This window comes from Canis aureus, chromosome 7 (genome assembly GCF_053574225.1).
Source record: "Canis aureus isolate CA01 chromosome 7, VMU_Caureus_v.1.0, whole genome shotgun sequence".
Lineage (NCBI taxonomy): Eukaryota > Metazoa > Chordata > Mammalia > Carnivora > Canidae > Canis > Canis aureus.
In genome coordinates, this window is record NC_135617.1 from 70744835 (window position 1) to 70766251 (window position 21417).

General features: G+C 39.0%; 1 protein-coding gene and 1 non-coding gene across 2 annotated transcripts in view; one reads left to right on the top strand and one right to left on the bottom strand.

Annotated features, from left to right (window-relative positions):
- The window catches only part of TSBP1 (testis expressed basic protein 1), a 194843-nt gene that overhangs the window by 15789 nt on the left and 157637 nt on the right, over window positions 1-21417 (top strand). The window contains exons 5-12 of the mRNA XM_077902617.1: window positions 7041-7052; window positions 10333-10353; window positions 13978-14016; window positions 14576-14596; window positions 16234-16254; window positions 17106-17126; window positions 17760-17780; window positions 18578-18598. Of these exons, the coding sequence (XP_077758743.1) occupies window positions 7041-7052; window positions 10333-10353; window positions 13978-14016; window positions 14576-14596; window positions 16234-16254; window positions 17106-17126; window positions 17760-17780; window positions 18578-18598 (177 nt within the window). The remainder of the gene's footprint in view (window positions 1-7040; window positions 7053-10332; window positions 10354-13977; window positions 14017-14575; window positions 14597-16233; window positions 16255-17105; window positions 17127-17759; window positions 17781-18577; window positions 18599-21417) is intronic.
- Window positions 19276-19383, bottom strand: LOC144317900 (U6 spliceosomal RNA). The gene has a single exon (XR_013383787.1). It is a non-coding gene; the product is annotated as a U6 spliceosomal RNA (small nuclear RNA).

Consider the following 21417-nt stretch of genomic DNA (forward strand, 5'->3'; position numbering starts at 1 on the left):
CTGAAACCCTGCGCCTTTTGATGGGGTCATTAAGCCCGTTTACGTTCAGAGGTACTATTGAGAGATATGAGTTTAGTGTCACCATGATATCTATTCAGTCCTTGTTTTTGTGGATTATTTCACTGAACTTCTTCTTAAAGGGGAATTTTAAGAGTCCCCCTTAAAATTTCTTGCAGAGCTGGTTTGGAGGTCTCATATTCTTTCAGTTCCTTCCTGTCTTGGAAGCTCTTTATCTCTCCTTCCATTTTGAATGAGAGCCTTGCTGGACAAAGTATTCTTGGTTGCATGTTCTTCTCATTTAGGACCCTGAATATATCCTGCCAGCCCTTTCTGGCCTGCCAGGTCCCTGTGGAGAGGTCTGCTGTTACCCTAATACTCCTCCCCATAAAAGTCAGGTATTTCTTGTCTCTTGCTGCTTTAAGGATCTTCTCTTTATCTTTGGAATTTGCAAGCTTCACTATTAAATGTCGAGGTGTTGAACGGTTTTTATTGATTTTAGGGGGGTATCTCTCTATTTCCTGGATCTGAATGCCTGTTTCCTTTCCCAGATTAGGAAAGTTTTCAGCTAGGATTTGTTCAAATACATATTCTGGCCCTCTGGCCCTTTCAGCGCCCTTGGGAACCCCAATTAAACGTAGGTTTTTCTTCCTCAGGCTGTCGTTTATTTCCCTTAATCTATCTTCATGGTTTTTTAATTGTCTCTTTTTTCCTCAGTTTCCCTCTTTGCCATCAACTTGTCTTCTATGTCACTCACTTGTTCTTCCACCTCGTTAACCCTGGTCGTTAGGACTTCTAGTTTGGATTGCATCTCATTCAATTGATTTTTAATTTCTGCCTGATTAGCTCTACATTCTGCTGTCATGAAGTTTCTTGAGTCCTTTATGCTTTCTTCTAGAGCCACCAGTAGCTGTATAATAGTGCTTCTGAATTGGCTTTCTGACATTGAATTGTAATCCAGATTTTGTAACTCTGTGGGAGAGAGGACTGTTTCTGATTGTTTCTTTTGAGGTGAGGTTTTCCTTCTAGTCATTTTGCTCAGTGCAGATTGGCCAAAAGCAAGTTGTATTGGGAAAAGGAGAAAAAGAGAGGAGAGAATGAAGGAAAGAAGAGAGAAAAAGAAAAAAGGAATAAAAAAAGGAAAAAAAAGAAAAAGAAAGGAAAAAAAGGGTAGGGGAAGGAAACAAATCAAAAAGCAAACAAAACAACAACAACAAAACAAACACAGGGGAGTATCTTCTGATTCTGTATCTTTAAGTCCCTTGACTTCCCCTGGAACTTGTCCGTCTAGTTGGTCTTCTGGGGGAGGGGCCTGCTGTGCTGATTTTCAGGTGTTAGCCCTTGGGGGAGCTGCTCTGCCCCTGCCTGGTGCAGGGCTCAGTGGGGGTTGTTTACCCCGTGAGGCCCCAGGAGGAACAACCGCAGTGGCGGGGCCAGATCTGGAGCTCTGGAGTCAGCCCCCGCAGTAACTCCGGAGCTCTCGGTCTACAGGGCCTGGAGGCTCCGGGGCGGGGCCGCTGATCTGCTCAGCTCGGGGCAGGAGTGTCCTTGGGGTCCTGGGCCCTCCCGGCCTCTCCCTTTCCCGGGGGAGGCCGGATCCTGGGCTGTGTCCCGGCGCCTTGTGCTCCGGGCCTGTGCTATTGGATTCCCAATCCCGCCCTTCAGCCCCCTCCGCGGAGCCGCCCCGGAGCCCCCAGAGCTGCTCCCGCCCCGCAGCCCCCTCCGCGGAGCCGCCCCGGAGCCCCCAGAGCTGCTCCCGCCCCGCAGCCCTCTCCGCGGAGCCGCCCCGGAGCCCCCAGAGCTGCTCCCGCCCCGCAGCCCCCTCCGCGGAGCCGCCCCGAGCCCCCCGAGCTGCTCCGGGTCCCCGCGTGCCCGCTGCAGCCCTTAGGGAGCTCGGCGCACTCTCCCGGGGCGCAGGTGCCTGTTAGTGTCCCCGGGAACCCGAGGGCATCCTCGCCCTCCTGGGTCCTGCTCCACCTCCCCGCGGGCCCCTTTCCCCCGGGAAGGTCGGTGCAGCTCCTGCTCCTCCGGGAGGACACTCCTCCTGTCCTGGGGACACTCGCCCCGGCCTCAGCCCGGCTCCTTGCGGGGCCCCTCCCCCTTGGAGGCCTTTTGTTTCTTTATTTCTTTTTCCCCGTCTTCCTACCTTGATAGAAGCGCGATTCTCACTGTAGCATTCCAGCTGGTCTCTCTTTAAATCTCAGGCCGAATTCGTAGATTTTCAGGATGATTTGAAGCTTATCTAGGTAATTTGGTGGGGACGAGTGACTTGGGGACCCTACTCTTCTGCCATCTTGCCCCTCCTCCCCTTTTGCTCTTCTTTTTTTTTTTTTTTTTTAATTTTTATTTATTTATGATAGTCACACAGAGAGAGCGAGAGAGGCAGAGACACAGGCAGAGGGAGAAACAGGCTCCATGCACCGGGAGCCCGACGTGGGATTCGATCCCGGGTCTCCAGGATCGTGCCCTGGGCCAAAGGCAGGCGCTAAACCGCTGCGCCACCCAGGGATCCCATCCCTTTTGCTCTTCTTATGGCTCCACGTGCATGTGAACGTTTTTCTAAGCCCTTGTCTGACTGAAAATAGCTTTACTTCACCCTCAGCCTTAAATGAGAGTTTAGCTGAGTAATAGTTAACATTTTTTTCTCTCAAGATTTTGAAGATTTATTTCATTTTTTTCTGGCACTTTTTATTGTTGATAATGATCTATGATTTTAATATTTTCCCTTTTTCTTGCATTCTTCATTGTAATTATGATGTAACTGGGTATGAGGTTAACTTCATTTATCTTGCTCAGGACTCAAGATTTTCCATTCTGTGGACTCCTGTCTTTGTTTACAGAAAATTCTTGACATTAACTGCTATGAATATATTCCATTTTTATACTTATGTCTATATCTATCCACCTAACAAGTCATAGTCTCTCCTTCTAGGATTACTATCAAATATATGTAAAGGTTCCCCTCTCATCTTCCAAGACTAATAATTTTTCCTTTGTCTATCTCATTTTTATTAATTACATCAGTCTGTGACCCTATAATCGATAAATCTTAAAATCTCTGTGGTTCTATTCACAAAATTATATTATTATGTGAAATCAGGGATGCCTGATTGGTAGTTGGCCTTCCTCTCAGCAATGACTTAAGCACGTAAGTTCATCTTGTCCTATGTCTCCACCAACTTCAACTAATGGCTTCTGACACAGGCAGAGTTCAGGAGAAGATCACGAGTGGAAGGCTTTTATGGGGAAGCCTGGGTGTTATTTCACATAACTCTTTCAAGATTAGATTTGCTAGAACTCGCTCATATAGTTCCCCTAACTGCAGAGGAAACAGTCAAACCATATTGCATTAGTTTTCTATTGCTACTGTAACCAAATACCAAAAACCTAATGGCTTAAAATGATACAAATATATTATTTTAATTTCATAGGTTAGAAATTTTTTTTTTAATTTTATTTACTCATGAGAGACAGAGAGAGGCAGAGGCATAGGCAGAGGGAGAACAAGACTTCCTGCAGAGAGCCTGATGCAGGTCTAGATCCCAGGACTCCAGAATCATGCCCTGAGGCGAAGTCAGATGCTCAATCACTGAAGCACCCAGGTGTCCCTATAGGTTAGAAATCTGACACATGTCTCTCTGGGCTAAAATCAAAGTGGCAGCAGGACTGTGTTTCTTTTGGAAATTCTGAAAACAAAGCAGTCTCCTTGCTTTTTCAGTTTCTGGATATTCCTTGGCACATGGTCCCCCATCCTCCATCTTCAAAACTAACAAAAATTGACTAAGCTTCCCATACACATCACTCTGGCCTTCTTCCATGGTCACATCTTTTTCTGTGACTCCTTTCAATCTCCAGCTTCCATTTTTTTTAAGTCTAAATAAATATATATTTTTTAAAGATTTTATTTATTTATTCATGAGAGACAGAGAGAGAGAGAGAGGCAGAGACACAGGCAGAGGGAGAAGCAGGCTCCATACAGGGAACCTGATGTGGGACTCGATCCCGGGACTCCAGGATCACGCCCTGGGCCGAAGGCAGGCGCCAAACCACTGAGCAACCCAGGGATTCCCTCTCTAAATAAATATTTTAATTTAAATTCAATTTGCTAACATATAGTATAACACCTAGTGCTCACCCCAACAAGTGTCTCCTTAGTGTCCATCACCCTTTCACTATTTCTTATATTCCATGTATTGGGTGCAACCTTATGATGATTGTCCTTCTCTGGTTGACTTATTTCACTCAGCATAATACCCTCCAGTTCCAACCATGTCGAAGCAAATGGTGGGTATTCGTCTTTTCTTAAGGCTGAGTAATATTCATATATATATTCATCTGTTGAAGGGCATAGTGGCTCCTTCCACAGTTTGGCTATTGTGGACATTCCTGCTATGAACATTGGAGTGCAGATGTTCCCATGTGTCACTACATCAGTATCTTTGGGGTAAATACCCAGTAGTGCAATTGCTGGGTCATAGGGTAGCTCTATTTTTAACTTCTTGAGGAAACTCCACACTGTTTTCCAGAGTGGCTACACCAGTTTGCATTCCCACCCACAGTGCAAGAGAGTTCCCCTTTCTGCACATCTTCTCCCAACATTTGTTGTTTCCTGTCTTGTTCATTTTAACCATTCTCACTGGTGTGAGGTGGGATCTCATTGTGGTTTTGATTTGTATTTCCCTGATGACAAGTGATGCGGAGCATTTTCTCATGTGTTTGTTGGCCATGTGTATGCCTTCTTTGGTGAAATTTCTGTCCATGTCTTTTGCCCATTTCATGACTGGATTGTTTGTTTCTTGGGTATGGGTATTGATTGTTTGGGTATTGACTGTTTGTTTCTTGAGCCAGCTTCCATTTTTAAAGACCCTTATGATTCCACTGAGTCCACACAGATAATCCAGGATAAAATCTCTATTTAAGTTCAGCTAGTTAGCAACCTTAGTTCCATCTGCAACCTTAGATCCCTTTTGCCATGTAGCCTAACATATTCAGGTTCCAGGGATAGGGACTAGGATGTGGACATTTAGGGGAGAGATTCTTCTATCTACCACACATATGCCTTGGAGAAAAAAGAAGTTACTTTGGTAAACAACACGGTGAACTTTGTCATACTGTCTCTTTATTTCTTGATATTGAGTCCTGGATGATTTCCCTTAGATTTACCATTTGTGAATTATTTCTTCAGTTACACCTATTCTCTTTGTTTACCCACCTAATGATTTATAATATAATGACTCTATTTTCTACATCTGCTTTCATTTTGTTCTTTGTCAAATATAGTTGGTCCTGATTAATGCTGTTTTTGCTTTATGGATTCTAGTCCTTCTTTCATATCTTTGAATATGTGAAAAACACTTGTTTGAAATTCCCTTTGAATCCTTCTTTTTATATGTGTAGTCTCATTTGTTGTGGCATCTATCACTGCAGTAGATTTCCTTAAATGTGTTTCAACTTATATCTGTAAGTTCATTAGTTGTCATTTGTTTGAGTTCCTCATAAACTTCCTATTGTGCAACAATCCTATTAATTCAGTTTCTCCCCTATATGAGAGGTTCAAATGTGGGCCCTATACCTGAACTTGGCTTACAATGAGAGTTCTATTCATTGCTGGAGACTCAATTTCCAGCCATAGCCTGGTGCAAATAGATCACTTCCTGGCAAACCCTGACAAACAGATATGAATGGTTCCAATTTCACAGATAGTGCTTTTGTGAGATATACAGAACAATTAGTTCCAGGTTCTTCCATGGCATGAGACCTATGGCCTTAATTTTTGCTCCTGATCATGTGTTGAAAAGCCAACCTCCCATTAAGATATATGGGTGATGAACCTTCCTTTAAGATATATAGATGATGGGTTCCTTCTTGATAGATGGTCCTTGGAGACTTCCCTTCCTAGGTCTCAAGTTCAGTTTTATGTTTTAAAACTTTAAAAATTGAGGCACCTGGGTGGCACAGTGGTTGAGCATCTGCCTTCCGCTCAGGGTGTGATTCCAGGGTCACAGGATCCAGTCCTACAACAGGCTCCTCGTGGGGAGCCTGCTTCTCCCTCTGCCTGTGTCTCTACCTATCTCTCTCTGTCTCCCATGAATAAAAATCTTTTAAAAAATAAAAATAAAACTTTAAAAATTATTAAGCCCAACTTTTCCAAGTAACTAGAGGAGAGGGTGAATATCCATCTTGACAACAAGCCCCTTTTATCTGCCTTGACTCTATCTTTTAATATCTAGGAGCATCCTGATTTTGTTTTCTTGTTATTGAGTATCCTTATAGGACCCAATGACTTTTGAGAAGTAGAAACCCCCTGTTGAAGCTCTTATGTAGTAGATCTTTTGGGACAAAAGATCTTTCAAACAAAGGGGAAAAAAGAGAAACAAAATAGAGAGAGAAGAAGAGGAGGAAGGTAAGTAGAGAAAGAAAACAAAAAGAACAAAAGCAGCAGGATAAGGAAAGACAAAAGTCACAGGAGGAAGAAAAGTTTCCATGGACTAAGAAACTAGCAATTCTCATAAACATTGTTATTATCTTACTAAGAGATCTTAAAAAATAAATTGCATAGGTTTTGTAATCCTACCCTGCCCTATCAGAATTACTGTAGAATTATACAAAAACCTAAAATTTATACCCCAATCTGTAACTGGATATCCATCAGCCCTCCACATTGCATTGCACCTGATAATAGAAAATGGAATGTGACCCATTGCTGTCCTCTTTCCCACAACCTTTTCCTCATATAGTAGCTATGGAATCTTAGGTTCTCCCTGAAGCACAAAAATCTCATTTTTGTTTGTTTTCTTTTAGCACTGTCTCGATCAAGTATTGGTAAGTTCCTTTAGTTTCCCCCAATTCAATTCAAGGTGTTCCAGGGTTTGAATGATAACAATGGAGGAGGTGTTTAATGCTCTACCTCCCTGAGCCTTGACTGACACTCAGGGGTTAGTGCTTCCAGGGATACCCTGTTCTGATACTCCAAAAATGAAAAAAAAAAAAAGCAACAAAAAAATGCCAGACAACCACATAACCTTTTTTGTGTTTCTTTTCAGGAGAACAAAGAGGTAAGTTTTTTTTCTCTTTCTCAAATCTGATTCCCTTTGTGCCTTAACTCTGCCTAGCCTTGTCCTTCATCTTTTCTTCCTTCTCATCATCGAACATTTTATCTGAAGTTAATGAAAAGTCCACTGATTACAAATGAAGATAAGATTCAAATGGTTTTAGCTGGCTATGATAGTTTCAGCAAAACCAAATATCTTCTTTGACTCAGAAGCAGGAGGAAGGAAGGAAGAAGTTTGTGAAAAGGGCAGGGAATAAGAGTAAAGGAGAACTGTAATTAAAGAAGCCATGTTTGTTGAGTCCATATTTACAGTTATTACAGGTAAGAAAAGTGACATTGAGGATATTGTCTAACTTACCCAAAGGCACATAGTTCATAGAATGAAAAACTGAGGTTTCTAAACACCGAGCTTTTGAGTATCCTGTGCTTGTCCAACTATCCCCAGGACACCATTAAAAATATTTAATTTTTCAATTTAAAGTATCTTCCTGAAAAAAAGTTTCAAGAAATTTAGGACATTATGCATATGCAAAAGATATTACTTCAATTTTTAATATGAAATTCAAAAATGCAAAAAAATGTGAATTAATATAAATCTCAAAATTATTTTGCCAGTCTGATACTGTGTCAAAACTGCATCTGATGAATAGGCTGTTTTATTACATAGATACATAATACGTATATGTAAGAAAAAATATATATATACATCTTGAAGATAACCTTGGAAAACTATCAGGCTCAATATTTTATTACTGTTATAATCAACAGAGTTTTAATTTTGTTTTGCTTTTTTTAATTCAATTAAGTTACAGAAGGATAATTTATGATAGGAACAGAGTAAAATATCTTCAGGTTGACATGTGCTAAATAATAAACTCAGATCTTTAATTTCTCCTGCAATATTTGCAGGCCCTGTGGTACATGAGTATGAGATAAAAAAAAATAGCCATTCCTCAGAGGGCTGCAAGAGACATAGTACTTTAAAGGACAATTGGGCTTACTAAAACAAAATAATGAAGAGAACATGTGGAGAACTTAAAGATATGGGAGAATTTGCTGATATGAATTCCAGACAGCATGGTGTGCTGGATATTAGAGGGTAAGAAAGAAAATCAGACTAGGAGCTATGCTAATCATTATGATAATATGCTCCTTAAGATGAGATTTATCCCCTAATGGTGAATAAGGTAAATGGATATGTGACACATACTGAAATTAATCTCAGAGGAAGGTGAGTAATTAGTTGTTATACATAATATTTAGGTGAGAGATGTATGGGGCCATTCACTCCGAAGTTTAATATCCTGTGTGGTCCTAGAGGATGAATGAGGCTCTCTTGAGAGGCCATTCTCAGAAGCATCTCAGTGGACTATGGTAACTTGGGGAAGGGCTCTCACACCAGGAGAACGAAGGGCTTGATTCTATTATTTCTTTAAAAATCTTAAACCAACACAGTGTCTGAGGCAAAGGAGGTTATGGTCCATCTCCCCCATGCAGGTATACACAGGTATACATAGATAAGGATTGCAATTTGAAACAATGTTATAATAATATGTATGGAGTATGTTTCCAGGCTCTGTCCTAAGCACTTTACATCTTCACAGAAATCCTATGAAATAGATATTATTATAAATCTTGTATTTAAAATGAATAATCTCAGGCACAAAAAATTAAATGACTTGTGCAAGGTAACATAGCTATTAATCAGAGGAACTGGGATTCAAATATCTGGTCACCCACTGTACTTCAGAAGACTAATCAGGACCTCCTTTCTAGTTCCGTGAGAATTATATGCTTTTTAAACCAATTAATCCAGATTCCTGTGGATTTTTGCCATTATTCCTCAGTGTCAACTCCAGGAACAGTATTTAAGTCTCTTTTCTATTTCTCAATTCAGGAAAAAGAGAGTAAGCAGGAGGTAAAAAGAAAGAAGTACATAGGACAACTAACGAAAGTTTAACCAAGACTTATGTCTTCAAAGTTCCCTTAAAGAGTTTCAACCTTTACAAAGAAAAAGTAAATGGCTTCCCTGCTCATCACCAGTCCTCCTCTGTCGCAGCACAAATGTACTGTATCCGTACACTATCTGTGACCAAAATCACAGAGGAGGGCAGTGTGAAAGCTTCTTCCTGAAGCTTTTCTTCAAAGGGGATTAACTCTGATGCATTTAAGCAATCGACCTCATGAATTTATCTGTGTGTTCAACTAACACAGTTTATAAGGGAATTGAGCATATTTCTAGTTGTTTCTCTGCCATGAATCCTTGATATCTGGGACCTTGTTTTCCCTGTCTGACCTTTCCTGGGCAGGCCCTAAATTTAGAATGTCAGCCTTTTTGCTTTTCTGTTATCCTAGATTCTATCAGCTAAGGATGAAAGGCAGAGGAATACAGGACTTCAGTTTGTGGATTTAGACTAAATGAATTATTAAAAGTTGAGCTGAACAGAGCATTGTTAAACCCTGTTCTTTTAGAGATTAGTTAAATAAGGTTCCAGAAGATGGTGAAAATGATCTAAGATCAGACTTCACACAGGAATTTAACCTCCAACATAAGGCAAATAAGACAAATGCTCAGCTTTCTCCCACTGAATATAGTGGGGTTCATTCTATAGTAGCTACATACTGATAATCCTGTCATGATTTAATAATACTAAAAGTTCCACAAACCTTTCCTATTACTTAAGACACTTTAAAGAGGAACATTCCAGAGATTAATAAAAAGAACCAGAGAGAGAGAGAGTCGATATATAGGAAAGAAATTTACTTCTAAAGGAGTATTCCAGAAAGAACGGAAGGAGAAAAACGTATGGGATACAGGAGAAAGTGCACTGAACTTTGAATCAGAAAAATTGAAGGTGAAAACTGCATATATTTTTTTAACATGCTCAGGCACAGACCTTCCCCTCTCTCAGCCTCAGTCTTTTATTATAAAATTAGAATCTTTCTAATATTGCCTTTCTCTGTTTCTTGAAGCTGTTACATTATGGAAAGGAGATTCTCCAAAATAAGAAGAGAAAAGAAAGAGGGGAGATTGGAAATAGGGGAAAAGAGAGGTGCTGAATGAAATCAGAATATTGAAAATACAGTAAACCTTGAGACTCTCCTGAGAATTTCACTCCTAGATAGTGCCCAAGGGGGAGGAAGATTTGAGACCTGCAAGTCTGGTAACCCATGTGCCTTCTGGGGAATGGAGGGTACAATTTCAGGAAAGACTCTTGGGAAATGGGTGGATTACTTAAACCATCAACTCTAAACTTATTTGAATATTTGTTATTGTTCTTTAGCATTACTGCAAGGATCCATAGGTAAGTTTTTCTTCTTTCAAAATCTGGTATTATAGGGCCCCTACACTAGGCAGAGGATGTCTCCCTGCCTTGTCTGGTCCCTGCTATGTCAAAGTAACAGCGCTTGAGGCTCATCGTTCTTCACCTTCTCCTTCATTAGTTATCTTACTGACAACATGCTCACCTGTCACAGTTTCTCCCTAAGACAATGAAACACCCCTTCTTGGTTTCAAGCAAATCCCTGCACTCATGTCATGTCATGGGACCTTATCTCCCTGCCCCACCTTCTCTTCAGCAGTCATAGCTTCTTCTCTTCTATAGCTTTGATTTTTCCTCTTCCATTAACTCCCTCTCCTTCGAGTACAGAGCAGGTTTGGTTTTCTTCCATCCCAACAGTTTCTCCTTGGACTCTGTGTCCCTCTCTAACTACATCACCCCCACACACACCCACAAAGAAAGAAATTATATGGTTTACTTTGGCTGTGTGCTTGGGAATAAATTACTGTTCACCTCATTATTGAAAATAAGCATTATGTCCCCATGAATTGAGAGTGGTATAATAAGAACTATTAAGAACCACTTTAAAAATAAGTTTACTTGTTAATTAATGTATTATAAATATACAAAGAGACTGTTGCAGATGCATGCTCTGGAGCTAGGCTGCCTGGAGTTGTATGCCAGCTCCCTATGTACTGCGTCTTTGAACATAAGCAAATTATTTAATTTCTCATTAAGCTTTTATAACTAATTTCAACTACCAGTTGTAAAACAGAACAGAACAGAAAAGTGAGGGGTTGTAGAAAGCATGAATAGAGAAAGAAGAAAAATTGAGGTGAAGAAGCTTAAATCTGTCTCCTGGAACTGATTTCCATTTATTGCGAAAGCAAAATGACCACATTTTCTAAACAAAGGGAAGATTGAAAGAGGAATGAGGGGCAGAAAAGTAAGGAATTACGGAAAGTGATACAAAAAAAAATTAAAAATTTAGGAAGAGGTAATTCTAGTTGACAGATTTTTTTCTTCTGAGCTATGTGTTTCTGATAAAATTTTTCACACTGAATATTATATTTTTGGTCATTCTTACAATGATTAAAATTACTTCTTGCTCAAAGATCATTATTTCATAATTTTCTCTAAAAGTATCTAAAAATTACTCCAGGTGCTTCACAACCTGAACTAGTTTGTAGAATTACAGGGTTTAATTAAATGTGACCCAGCCAATACCTATGATTAAATTAATGAAAAAAGGTATTCATTTGGTCTATCTCAAGCCAGGCCACAGTTGGTGGTGATGCAAATCTCACATTGTACTGCTGTTGAGGTATGTAGGGTGCTGACTTAAATCTCTTCCTTTTTCAGAGTAGAGCTCCCAAGTTGGCAGTTCATTAGCCCATTGCCATCCACACATGTGTTCCAGGAGACCAACATCATGTTTTTTTAAATTTTGAATTTGAATGCTTCTAGAGAGGGTGTGCACTTTTCAAATGCTCAACTTCCCCAGTATCTCCTATAGCCAACAGGTTCACAATTCACGAGACCTGCTGAGGCAATAAAGACAACCAGTATTTCCATTTAGTAATGGAAAATTTGGTACTCTCTAGAGAACTAATTCTGATATTTTCATTAGGCAGACTATCCACAGAAGCTATGTCCTTAATCTAAACATACATAATACTTAGTATTTTGGCAGGATGCTCGAGTCTTATAATTAAGTTTTTTATCTGTTTCTTTACTTTGAAAGTAAATGGAAATCTTTCACTGTCATGATTATTTGTCTTCAACTGGGCAAAGCCACAAAACTCTCGGTTCAAAAACTTCCAAAAACATACCATATGTTCCTCTTCTGCTCACCTTTGCCAGTGGCAAATACCAGTAATACAATCTAAAATTCTTCTCCTCTCCAGGGAGTTGCTACTAATTGATCAGAATTAGCACATTAACTAAACTATATTCATCATTCCTGGTAATATTGGTCAATATTCTTAAATCTTAAGTATATGAGAGCTGGGTTTTGTAAATTATCTTTATTTGGTAGTGGGAATGGCAGTATGTTACCTTAGTCTATAACACATAGAAGAGGAACTATCTCCTCTCAAGTGCTGAGATCTTGTCATTTCTGTGAAAAGCTGCTATTTCCCCAAAAACACAACAAACTAGCAAACACCAAGTCATAAATAGACAAGTATAAACTAAATTTAATTATTTTAAGAGAAACAATAGCAAATTTTTCAACTCACTAAACTCTCACTAAATATAATTTTTTAAAAAACAATACTTCAACACTTAAAGTGTTCAACAGAGAAATAAACTAAATAAGGAAAAAAATCTGAACAGGTAAAAGAAGAAAGAGTTGAGGGGGAAAGCAAGAGGGGGAAAGAATTTCAGTAAAAATCTCCAGAACAGGAAAATGGAAGTCAAAAGTAGATTGTAAACTTCAAATCACAACTTCACACATACACAAAACTTTTGAAATTCCATGTGAAAATTAATTCATCTATACACTTGTTTCAGTAAAGAGGCTTTTCAGGTCTTAAAATAAGATTGATTACTCTCAAGAAAGGAGCAATGGTTCACCACCACTGCCAATCTCACTGCAAGGGCAATGCGTATAACTAAGGTACTGAGGTAACTAAGGAACACAAAAAGATTTTTTTTTAAAGAGTGAAATCACACAGATCAGCAAACCAAGACAATAGAATGAAATGCTCAAGAAAATGCCCTGTCACCAGCACTCAGAACTTTCCAAATGACAAAAAGATATAAGAGGGAAAAATAGAGAAGGTAGAAAAAAAGTAAACTGAAGCTGAATACTTTAGACACAGTAAAAACTTCCTACTTTACAGAAGAGTTTCATTCTTTTATAGTCACCAAATATTTCTTTTCATAACAATTTTGATAGAACTTAGTTAGCTTTCCTATTCATTATCATTCTTGATTTTTCACTGTAGCCATGCCTCCAAGAAAGGAGGTATCATGTCCATTTTATTTTTTTAAGATTTTATTTATTCATTCATGAGACAGAGAAAGAGAGAGAGAGAGAGAGGCAGAAACACAGGCAGAGGGAGAAGCAGGCTCCAAGCAGGGATGCGGGACTAGATCCCCGGAGTCGTGATCAGGCCCTGGACTGAAGGTGGCGCTAAACTACTGAGCCACCCGGGCTGCCCTCATGTCCATTTTAAAAATGAGAAAAGTAGTGTTCCAAAGGTTTAGTGACTTACATAGTCATAAAACTAGAGACTAGCAAAGTAGGACTCTCCGATCTTGGATATTTATTTATTTATTTATTTATTTATTTATTTATTTACTTATTTATTTAAAGAGAGAGAGAGCAGGAAGGGGCACAGGGAGAGGGAGAAAGAGAATCTTAAGCAGGCTTCACACTCAGCCCAACATGGGGCTTGATCTCAAGATCAAGATTAAGAGTTGGACACTTAACCAACTGAGCCATCCAGGTGCCCCTAGTCTTGGGATCTTTAATCTCAAGACTATTTGTACCGCACACATGGGTGGACAGAATGAAATTGCCTACACTTCATGCTCTCTGAAAGTCTAGATCTAGATGAGATTATATTTGTCTTTTTTTTTTTTTTTTGCTTACACAATATTTGTCTCTCATAGTTCTTATCAATTTTCTTTTCATTATAGGTGATGCAAAAACCTTCAAAGCAACTCCAGAACCTTTATGTAAGTTTCTCCTATTTCTCAACTGTTTTGTTTTTGTTTTTGTTTTTTTTGTTTGTTTGTTTTTTGTTTTTTTAGCTTCTACCAAGTGCTGGGGTAGGGTTTATAGGCACATAAAAGAGGAGGGAAGGAGACAACTCACTATTATACTGTTCTCCTTTTCCTTTATCAGTGTGAGGAACTGGAGGCTGATTTCAGGATCCCTCTAAGTAACTGATAATTTTTTTATTTAGCAAAGTATAAACTCTGCTAATAAAATTAACAGGTGAAAGGAAAAATCCTATGGTTGGATGAAGTTGTTTACCAAAAACAAACAGAAACTTTTAAAAGGATTTCACAGTATGAAGATAGTAAAAATTGAGAACAAGAAAAATAATTTCAGGAAATAAGATCTTATGAGTCTCTTAAGGAAAAAAGGGGAGGGGAGGGGGATGCAGACTTACCCTCTTACTGCTTTCCATGTAAATGTAATATGTAGTAAATGCTTGACCTGAAGCTCCCTGAAATGTACATCCTTCAGTCATGTTCTTGCCAGACTTACCTGTTTGTGTTTATATTTTAGCTGGCACTGCAGGACCCATAAGTAAGTTTCTTTTCTGTGCTTTAATTCCCACGTGCTTTGCTTTACAGCACTGTTAGAATATGTAAGACTCTCCTATTCACAAATTGTCAATTATTTTCTCCTCCTTTATTCTCTATTCTTATTTTAATAAGCTGGAGCCTTCCTGAGAAAGTACTATCATTTTTAAATCTCTCAAAGTCTTGAGATTCAATGGCCAAAAGAAAAGTATTAAGAATAAAAGTGTTAGAAGGGTAGAAAGATCCCTTGCTAGAAATCTCAGTCACACTTGCAAGGAAGAGCAGTGAGTCCTAGCTCACTGACTAAGGGTCCCCAGACTGCTGTTGATGGTTGTGTGGAATGTATAAGCCCTGCTAGTAACAAAGATTAAGTCTGGAAGAAGTGTTCATATAGAAAAATGATATTACAACAAACATCTCTGGCAGAAAAACTGGGAATGAGGGCTGAGTGAGAGTCACTTGATACAGAAAAGAAAAAAAAAGATAAATGGAAACAGTGACCTATAAATGCTTTGAGATTTTACCAGTCTCTTAATGGCCTGCTGCTTAACGTTAGTCCAAGGATCCACATTAGCATCACCTTGGAGTTTCTAAGAAGTGAAGAATCTTCACCTAACACCCACTAAATCAGAATCTGCATTTTTAAGAAGATCCCCGGGTGGTTTAGAACCATTACTCTACAGGGTTTCTATCCTCCATACCTAGAGAAGAAATAAGTTGAGTGCACTAGCTCTAAGATTTAAGCACCTCCTCCATCCCTTTCAGATTCTCTACAGGAAGAGTAGCCTTAAATCCGATGACAAGAAAAGTGAAATTTACCAAGGTTTCATTCATTTCTTAACATATTTCTATCCATCACTGCTGAAGATATTCAGAGCTTGAGCTCCTGGGGCAGGGCCAATACTAAAGGAAGAAGAAGAATGATTTGAGGGTTAGGGCTCATGACAGATCACACCCTGTATCTACTCTTCCTGGAGCATTTGTACACATGAAACATGATTAAAATAATCAAAAGTCAACCAAGAGTAAACACTGGGGAAGTGTCACTAAAGCACATGTACCCCAAGAGGTACAGAGAAGTGTCTGTGTGTATGTGTGTTTGTAAAGGAGAAGGGCTATTATTGCTAAACATGTAGGTCTAGTGCCTCAATCCTTTTACCCACTAACTGCATCTATGAGAGTCTTGAGCCATCTGAGAGTTTCTATCCCTTTTATGCTAAGATATTGCAGGCCAAGTTACTATGATGACTAAGGGAGCCAAAGTCACCCACTGGAGACAGAAATTCCCACTGCCTCCTTCAGAAGACGAGACCATAGATTCTGATTAAACAAGTTCAAATTAGCCCTGTTGGAAAAAAGGCAATGGTCTGTGGAATCCGCAGTTACAAACAGTGACCCACCAGGGAAGGAACCCTGACTACTGCATCCCTGCATCTCCAGCTGTCAGATCCCAGTAGTTACAAGGGTCTTCCAGGATGGAGAATGAAGAAAAGAATTTATTTCCTCCTCCAATGAAGTAGAAATTTTGTTCCTGTGTCTGTATTTATGATGTTTTCCCAAAAATACTTTCAATGCAAACTGTAAATTTTCTGTGCCAAAGAACCATTCTAATTAGTCTGCCTTGCTTTTCCCATATTTTAGCTGGAACCATTGGACCCATAAGTGAGTTCCTTTTCTGTTTCCTAATTTTGCACTCTTTGGTCTTCTATGGGATATGGGACCTCTCCTTACCCAAGCTCTTTCCATTTCCAGGATGTCTCACCCACACTTCTTTTTTTTTTTTTTTTTTTTTAATTTATTTTTTATTGGTGTTCAATTTACTAACATACAGAATAACCCCCAGTGCCCGTCACCCATTCACTCCCACCCCCCGCCCTCCTCCCCTTCCACCACCCCTAGTTCGTTTCCCAGAGTTAGGAGTCTTTACGTTCTGTCTCCCTTTCTGATATTTCCCACACTTCTTGATTGCATTTGAATTACTGACACCTCCTGATGCCCAAGGCATCAGAAAAAAAAAAGAAAGAAAACACTCTGAACTGTCACTGAGTTTAAGACAAGGGAAACCCAAATAATTCATATTTAAAATAATATGAATTATAAATAAATATTAACCCACGAAAAATTCTCTTACTTATGATAAAAATAATTAAAACAACTGTTCGTAGACTTTTCCTAAACTGAAGGAAGAGCTACAGGAGAACTGGTGGTTCAAAGCAAAGGCAAGAGAATAAGCGTGAAAAAAACAAAGGAGGTGTGCTGATGAAAAAAAGCCAACTGGACTGACATCCCACCTACCCCTGGGAGTGTCAATCCCTTGAGACAGCTGAGTGAATGCCAAATGACGTAATCTAGAGGGAGGGTTATGGGGCTTCTTTGCTAAAATTATCTACTGATATGCAGTAGTAATTCTCCCTCTGGTCGAGTTGCTTCATAATTTCTTTAAAAAGAATATTGTGGCATGAGCATTCTGCTCATATCAAACCACACTGATTTTCCTTTTCTTTGTATTTCAGTGCAATTTACAGCACCAATTCGTAAGTATCAAATTTGTTTCTCCACTCTGGTTCCTTTAATTTCTCACCAGAAGATCTTAAGTACCACTCTGCCATGTTTTATGTTTCTCAATTTCTCTAGTATTCCTATTACAAGGTTTCCAAAGAATCTCCAAATGAAATAAAGAGACTGCAAAGCCCATGAACTAACATAAAAAAATAGAAAAGCAGTCATTATGCCCTGTCAGCAAAGGAAGGTTCACTTTTTTAGAAATATTTTATTTAAATTCAATTTGCCAACATATAGAATAGGTTCACTATTCAAATAACAATAAGTCCCTAATGAAATGAGAGGGAAAAAAGAGAAAATAATTTAAAGGAGACATTATGAATTAGTATGGAAGGAGTTATTCCAATCCTCTAAAGTTTGCAAATATCACTGAAAACAAGGGGATGCCTCCATTCCTGGAAGTCTCCTATATGGTCCAATAGGGAATCTGTCTGAGGATTGCCATGTAAGCAACCCTTGATGCACCTAGGGTTTCTACTTATGACACTCCCTCTAGAGTAAGTGTTGAAGAATGGTTATTTCCCTTATAGTGATGAAGCATAGTAATAATCTCTCTCTCCCTTCACCTCTCCCCCTCTTCCTCTCTCTTTCACTCTGTTTCTCAGCAGGAGCTACGGGACCTATCAGTAAGTTTACTGTCTGATTCTCTACTGTAGAGAATTTTAACTCCCTGCAGTATCTTAGGGACCCTTCCCTGGATTTCATGTTGGGATTTCAGGGGCTTGGGAGTCCACGGTTTTTTTTTGGCCTTTTTGTTTTCTTCTACCTACCATTTCAGTAAGTCATTATTTTTTTTTCTTTTTTTTTTAATTTATTTTTTATTGGTGTTCAATTTACTAACATACAGAATAACCCCCAGTGCCCGTCACCCATTCACTCCCACCCCCCGCCCTCCTCCCCTTCTACCACCCCTAGTTCGTTTCCCAGAGTTAGCAGTCTTTACGTTCTGTCTCCCTTTCTGATATTATTAATAGTGTGAATATACATTCCATTGCCAAACACAAACTATAAAGTGAAAGATGAACTCTTGAATGTGTCCATTGGCTTATCAATATCACACAAAGGACTTTTAAAAACAGAATGAGATGGAAAGAAGTGAAATTATGGGGAAAAGGAAGAAATTTAAGTTTAAATGGAGAATGGTTTTTCCAATTTTCTACAGGGGTTTAAATGGGCCAAAAGGGTGATCTCTACCTAGTACCTTTGCTACTTGGCCTCTCAGTAGATCCAGCACATAAGGAAGGCCTTATATGTATCAGATTGTCCTAGCATCCATGAGAAAGAACATCGCTACTACCCCATTGTAGCTGAGCCAAGTTTAATGGTATAGATTCTTACCAGGAAAAGCATGTAAATGAGAACTATGGGCTCCAGAGTCTGAGAGCAGCTACTCATTTCTTTTCTCTTTTATTTATTTTTTTAGAGCTATCTCAAAAAACCATTGGTAAGTCACCTAACTCTCAATTACAATGTATTTTGGTCCTTTACAATGTTTAGAATGTCAGTTGATTTTTATTTCAAATAATTCACGCCCATAGACTCCAGGGTCAAGTGTTTCCACTGCCTCGTTATCTCACTCAGAATTCCTGGAGGTTGGATTCACCCAGGTTCTGCAATAAAAAGATATTAACTATGAAGCTTAAATACAAATTGATAATTTAACCCCCTAGGAAATGGTATTTTCTAAGTTATATAATCTAGCTTTAGCATCAACATGTAATAAAGATTTAGTACACAGCATCTAAACTTCTTGCTTTCCCTGCAAATATTTTTTTGTTATTAGATTGTGTTCAAAATAATACAAATCCTGTTTCTTCTATTTAATTGCTCTGAAAAGTTCTCTCCAGGACAGTTAGGTTTTATTTTCACCAACTTTTAGCAATTTACCTTATTGCATTTTTCCATAGAAACATCATAAATAATGGTTAGGTTCCAAGACACAGTAGTCCATAATTACATATTTATAAACTAAGAGCAAATAGCTATAGCTTCACACACTGGATTATAGGATTTTTAACACAAATTAGGAATTTTTGAAATTAGAAACCAAAAGAAATATGTTTGAGGTTTCCCATATTTGCCTGACAGAATGAATACAAGTCCTGTATCTGTAACTAGTCATTCTTTGTGTAATTCCTTCATGAATTTGTGTGTCATCCTTGCACAGGGGCCATGTTAGTCTTCTCTGTATCATTCCAATTTCAGTATATGTGCTGCTGAAGTGAACACTCCTCATGTGATTCTTATAATGGATTTCTAACTCTCCTATGCATTATTTTGTTGGGCCTCACAGCATTTCAATGGTGGTGGATAACAGATATTATACCCATCTTGAAAGATGAAAAATTGAGGTTCAGAAGTTATTCCTAAAAAAATAAGGGAAGGAGGATAGTTAATAATGAAATCAGGACTGAAGTTGTGCTGACTCTTGAGCTCTTTCCACTACCATTTTGAGTGTTCTAATAGGTTATTAGTTAGGAATTAAATAAACTTATAGGGGATCCCTGGGTGGCTCAGCAGTTTAGCTCCTGCCTTCGGCCCAGGGTGCGATCCTGGAGTCCCGGAATCGAGTCCCACATCAGGCTTCCTGCATGGAGCCTGCTTCTCCCTCTGCCTGTGTCTCTGCCTCTGTCTTTCTGTGTGTCTCTCATGAATAAATAAACAAAATGTTTTTTAGAAATGAACTTGTAATATTAAAAATTGGGGATAAAAAGACCTTATGAGGAGAGGAAGTGAGAGAAAATGTAATATAAAGAGTAATAGAGAATGAAGATACATGCTGAAAAGAGAAAAATCAAGAGTTTAAAAAGAACAAAAGTAGGAAGAAAATTGGAAGGAGAAAGATTGAGTTGGAGGCAGGAGAAGAAAAAGAGTAAATGAATATAAATAAAGCTGAGAAAGAGAAGAAAAGGAAGGCTATAGGAGTCACATATTAAAAGTGGAAAAAGAGTAAAAAATATAGGAAAACAAAACAAAATCATATTTGAAATGATTATCTGTCTAAAGATTTAGTGGCTTATACCAAAGGGCAGATGTCCTAGGAGTTCTACTCCAGAATCAAGGGCAATTTTTTTATAGATACAATAAAAGCAAACATTAAATTACTTTTACAAAATACCTAAATTTCTAGCTTGTCTACACTCATGGCCCAAGATATCCACAACTGGTAAGCCACCTTCTAGCTTTTTCACACAGGAAAAAAAAATCAGAGCTTTTTGGGGCTTATGGGTTAGAACTGGGATATTTCCCATGATGAGTGCCATGAAGTAAGGAGCTATGGAGAAGAGAGACACCGCAATGCCCACTGGAAGGAAGGCTGGTCTTTTTAGATTCAACTAACCAGGCAGACTCACAAGATGATCCCAGCCTTCACCATGCTACTCAATGGAACTTAAGACAGGAAACACAGCTTGCCACCAGGGTAGCATCAACCATCTCTCTTCTGTGGCAGTAGTCCTAGAAGTGGTCTATGCAAGTATCTACAGAGCCACCTAGGAACTAGTCTTTGACCTTGCACAGGCTGCATAGAGGAGCTGCCTTAACATAGAAGCCTCAGGAGCCAAAATATCCTATAAGAGCTCTACATACATAACCTTCAGGGATCCTATAAGAAACATGCCCAAATACATGGTCACTACATTCAGGGAAGCCCAAAAATATGGCTTTCTACCAACCAAGGATCATTCTTCTTTTTATTTTTAAAATTTATTTATTTGTTTTTTTATTTATTTATTTGAGAGAGAGAGAGAGAGCAGAGGAGGGGCAGAAGGAGAGAGAGAGAGAGAAAGTCTTAAGCAGACTCTATTTTGAACATGGAGCCCAACGTGGGGATCCATCTCACAACCCTGACATCATAACCAGAGCTGAAATCAAGAGTCGGATGCTGGGACACCTGGGTGGCTTAGCGGTTAAGCATTTGCTTTCAGCTCAGGGCGAGATCCTGGAGTCCCGGGATCAAGTACCACATCAGGCTCCCTGTTCTCCCTCTGCCTATGTCTCTGCCTCTCTCTGTGTGTCACTCATAAATAAATAAATAAAATCTTAAAAAAAAAAAAAAAAAGATGCTTAACTGACTGAACCACCCAGACGCCCCAAGGATCATTCTTTGATAAAAAGAACGTTGCCAAGTAAGAAAGCAGGTTTAATCAGAACTGGAAAATCAACTGAAGGCCAAATTCTCATTAAAAATTGAAGGTTTTGTTGACCCTTTGCCCAAAGACAATCAAGCTGATCAAAGCAGTAGTCAGTAAGCTGGAAGCTGTG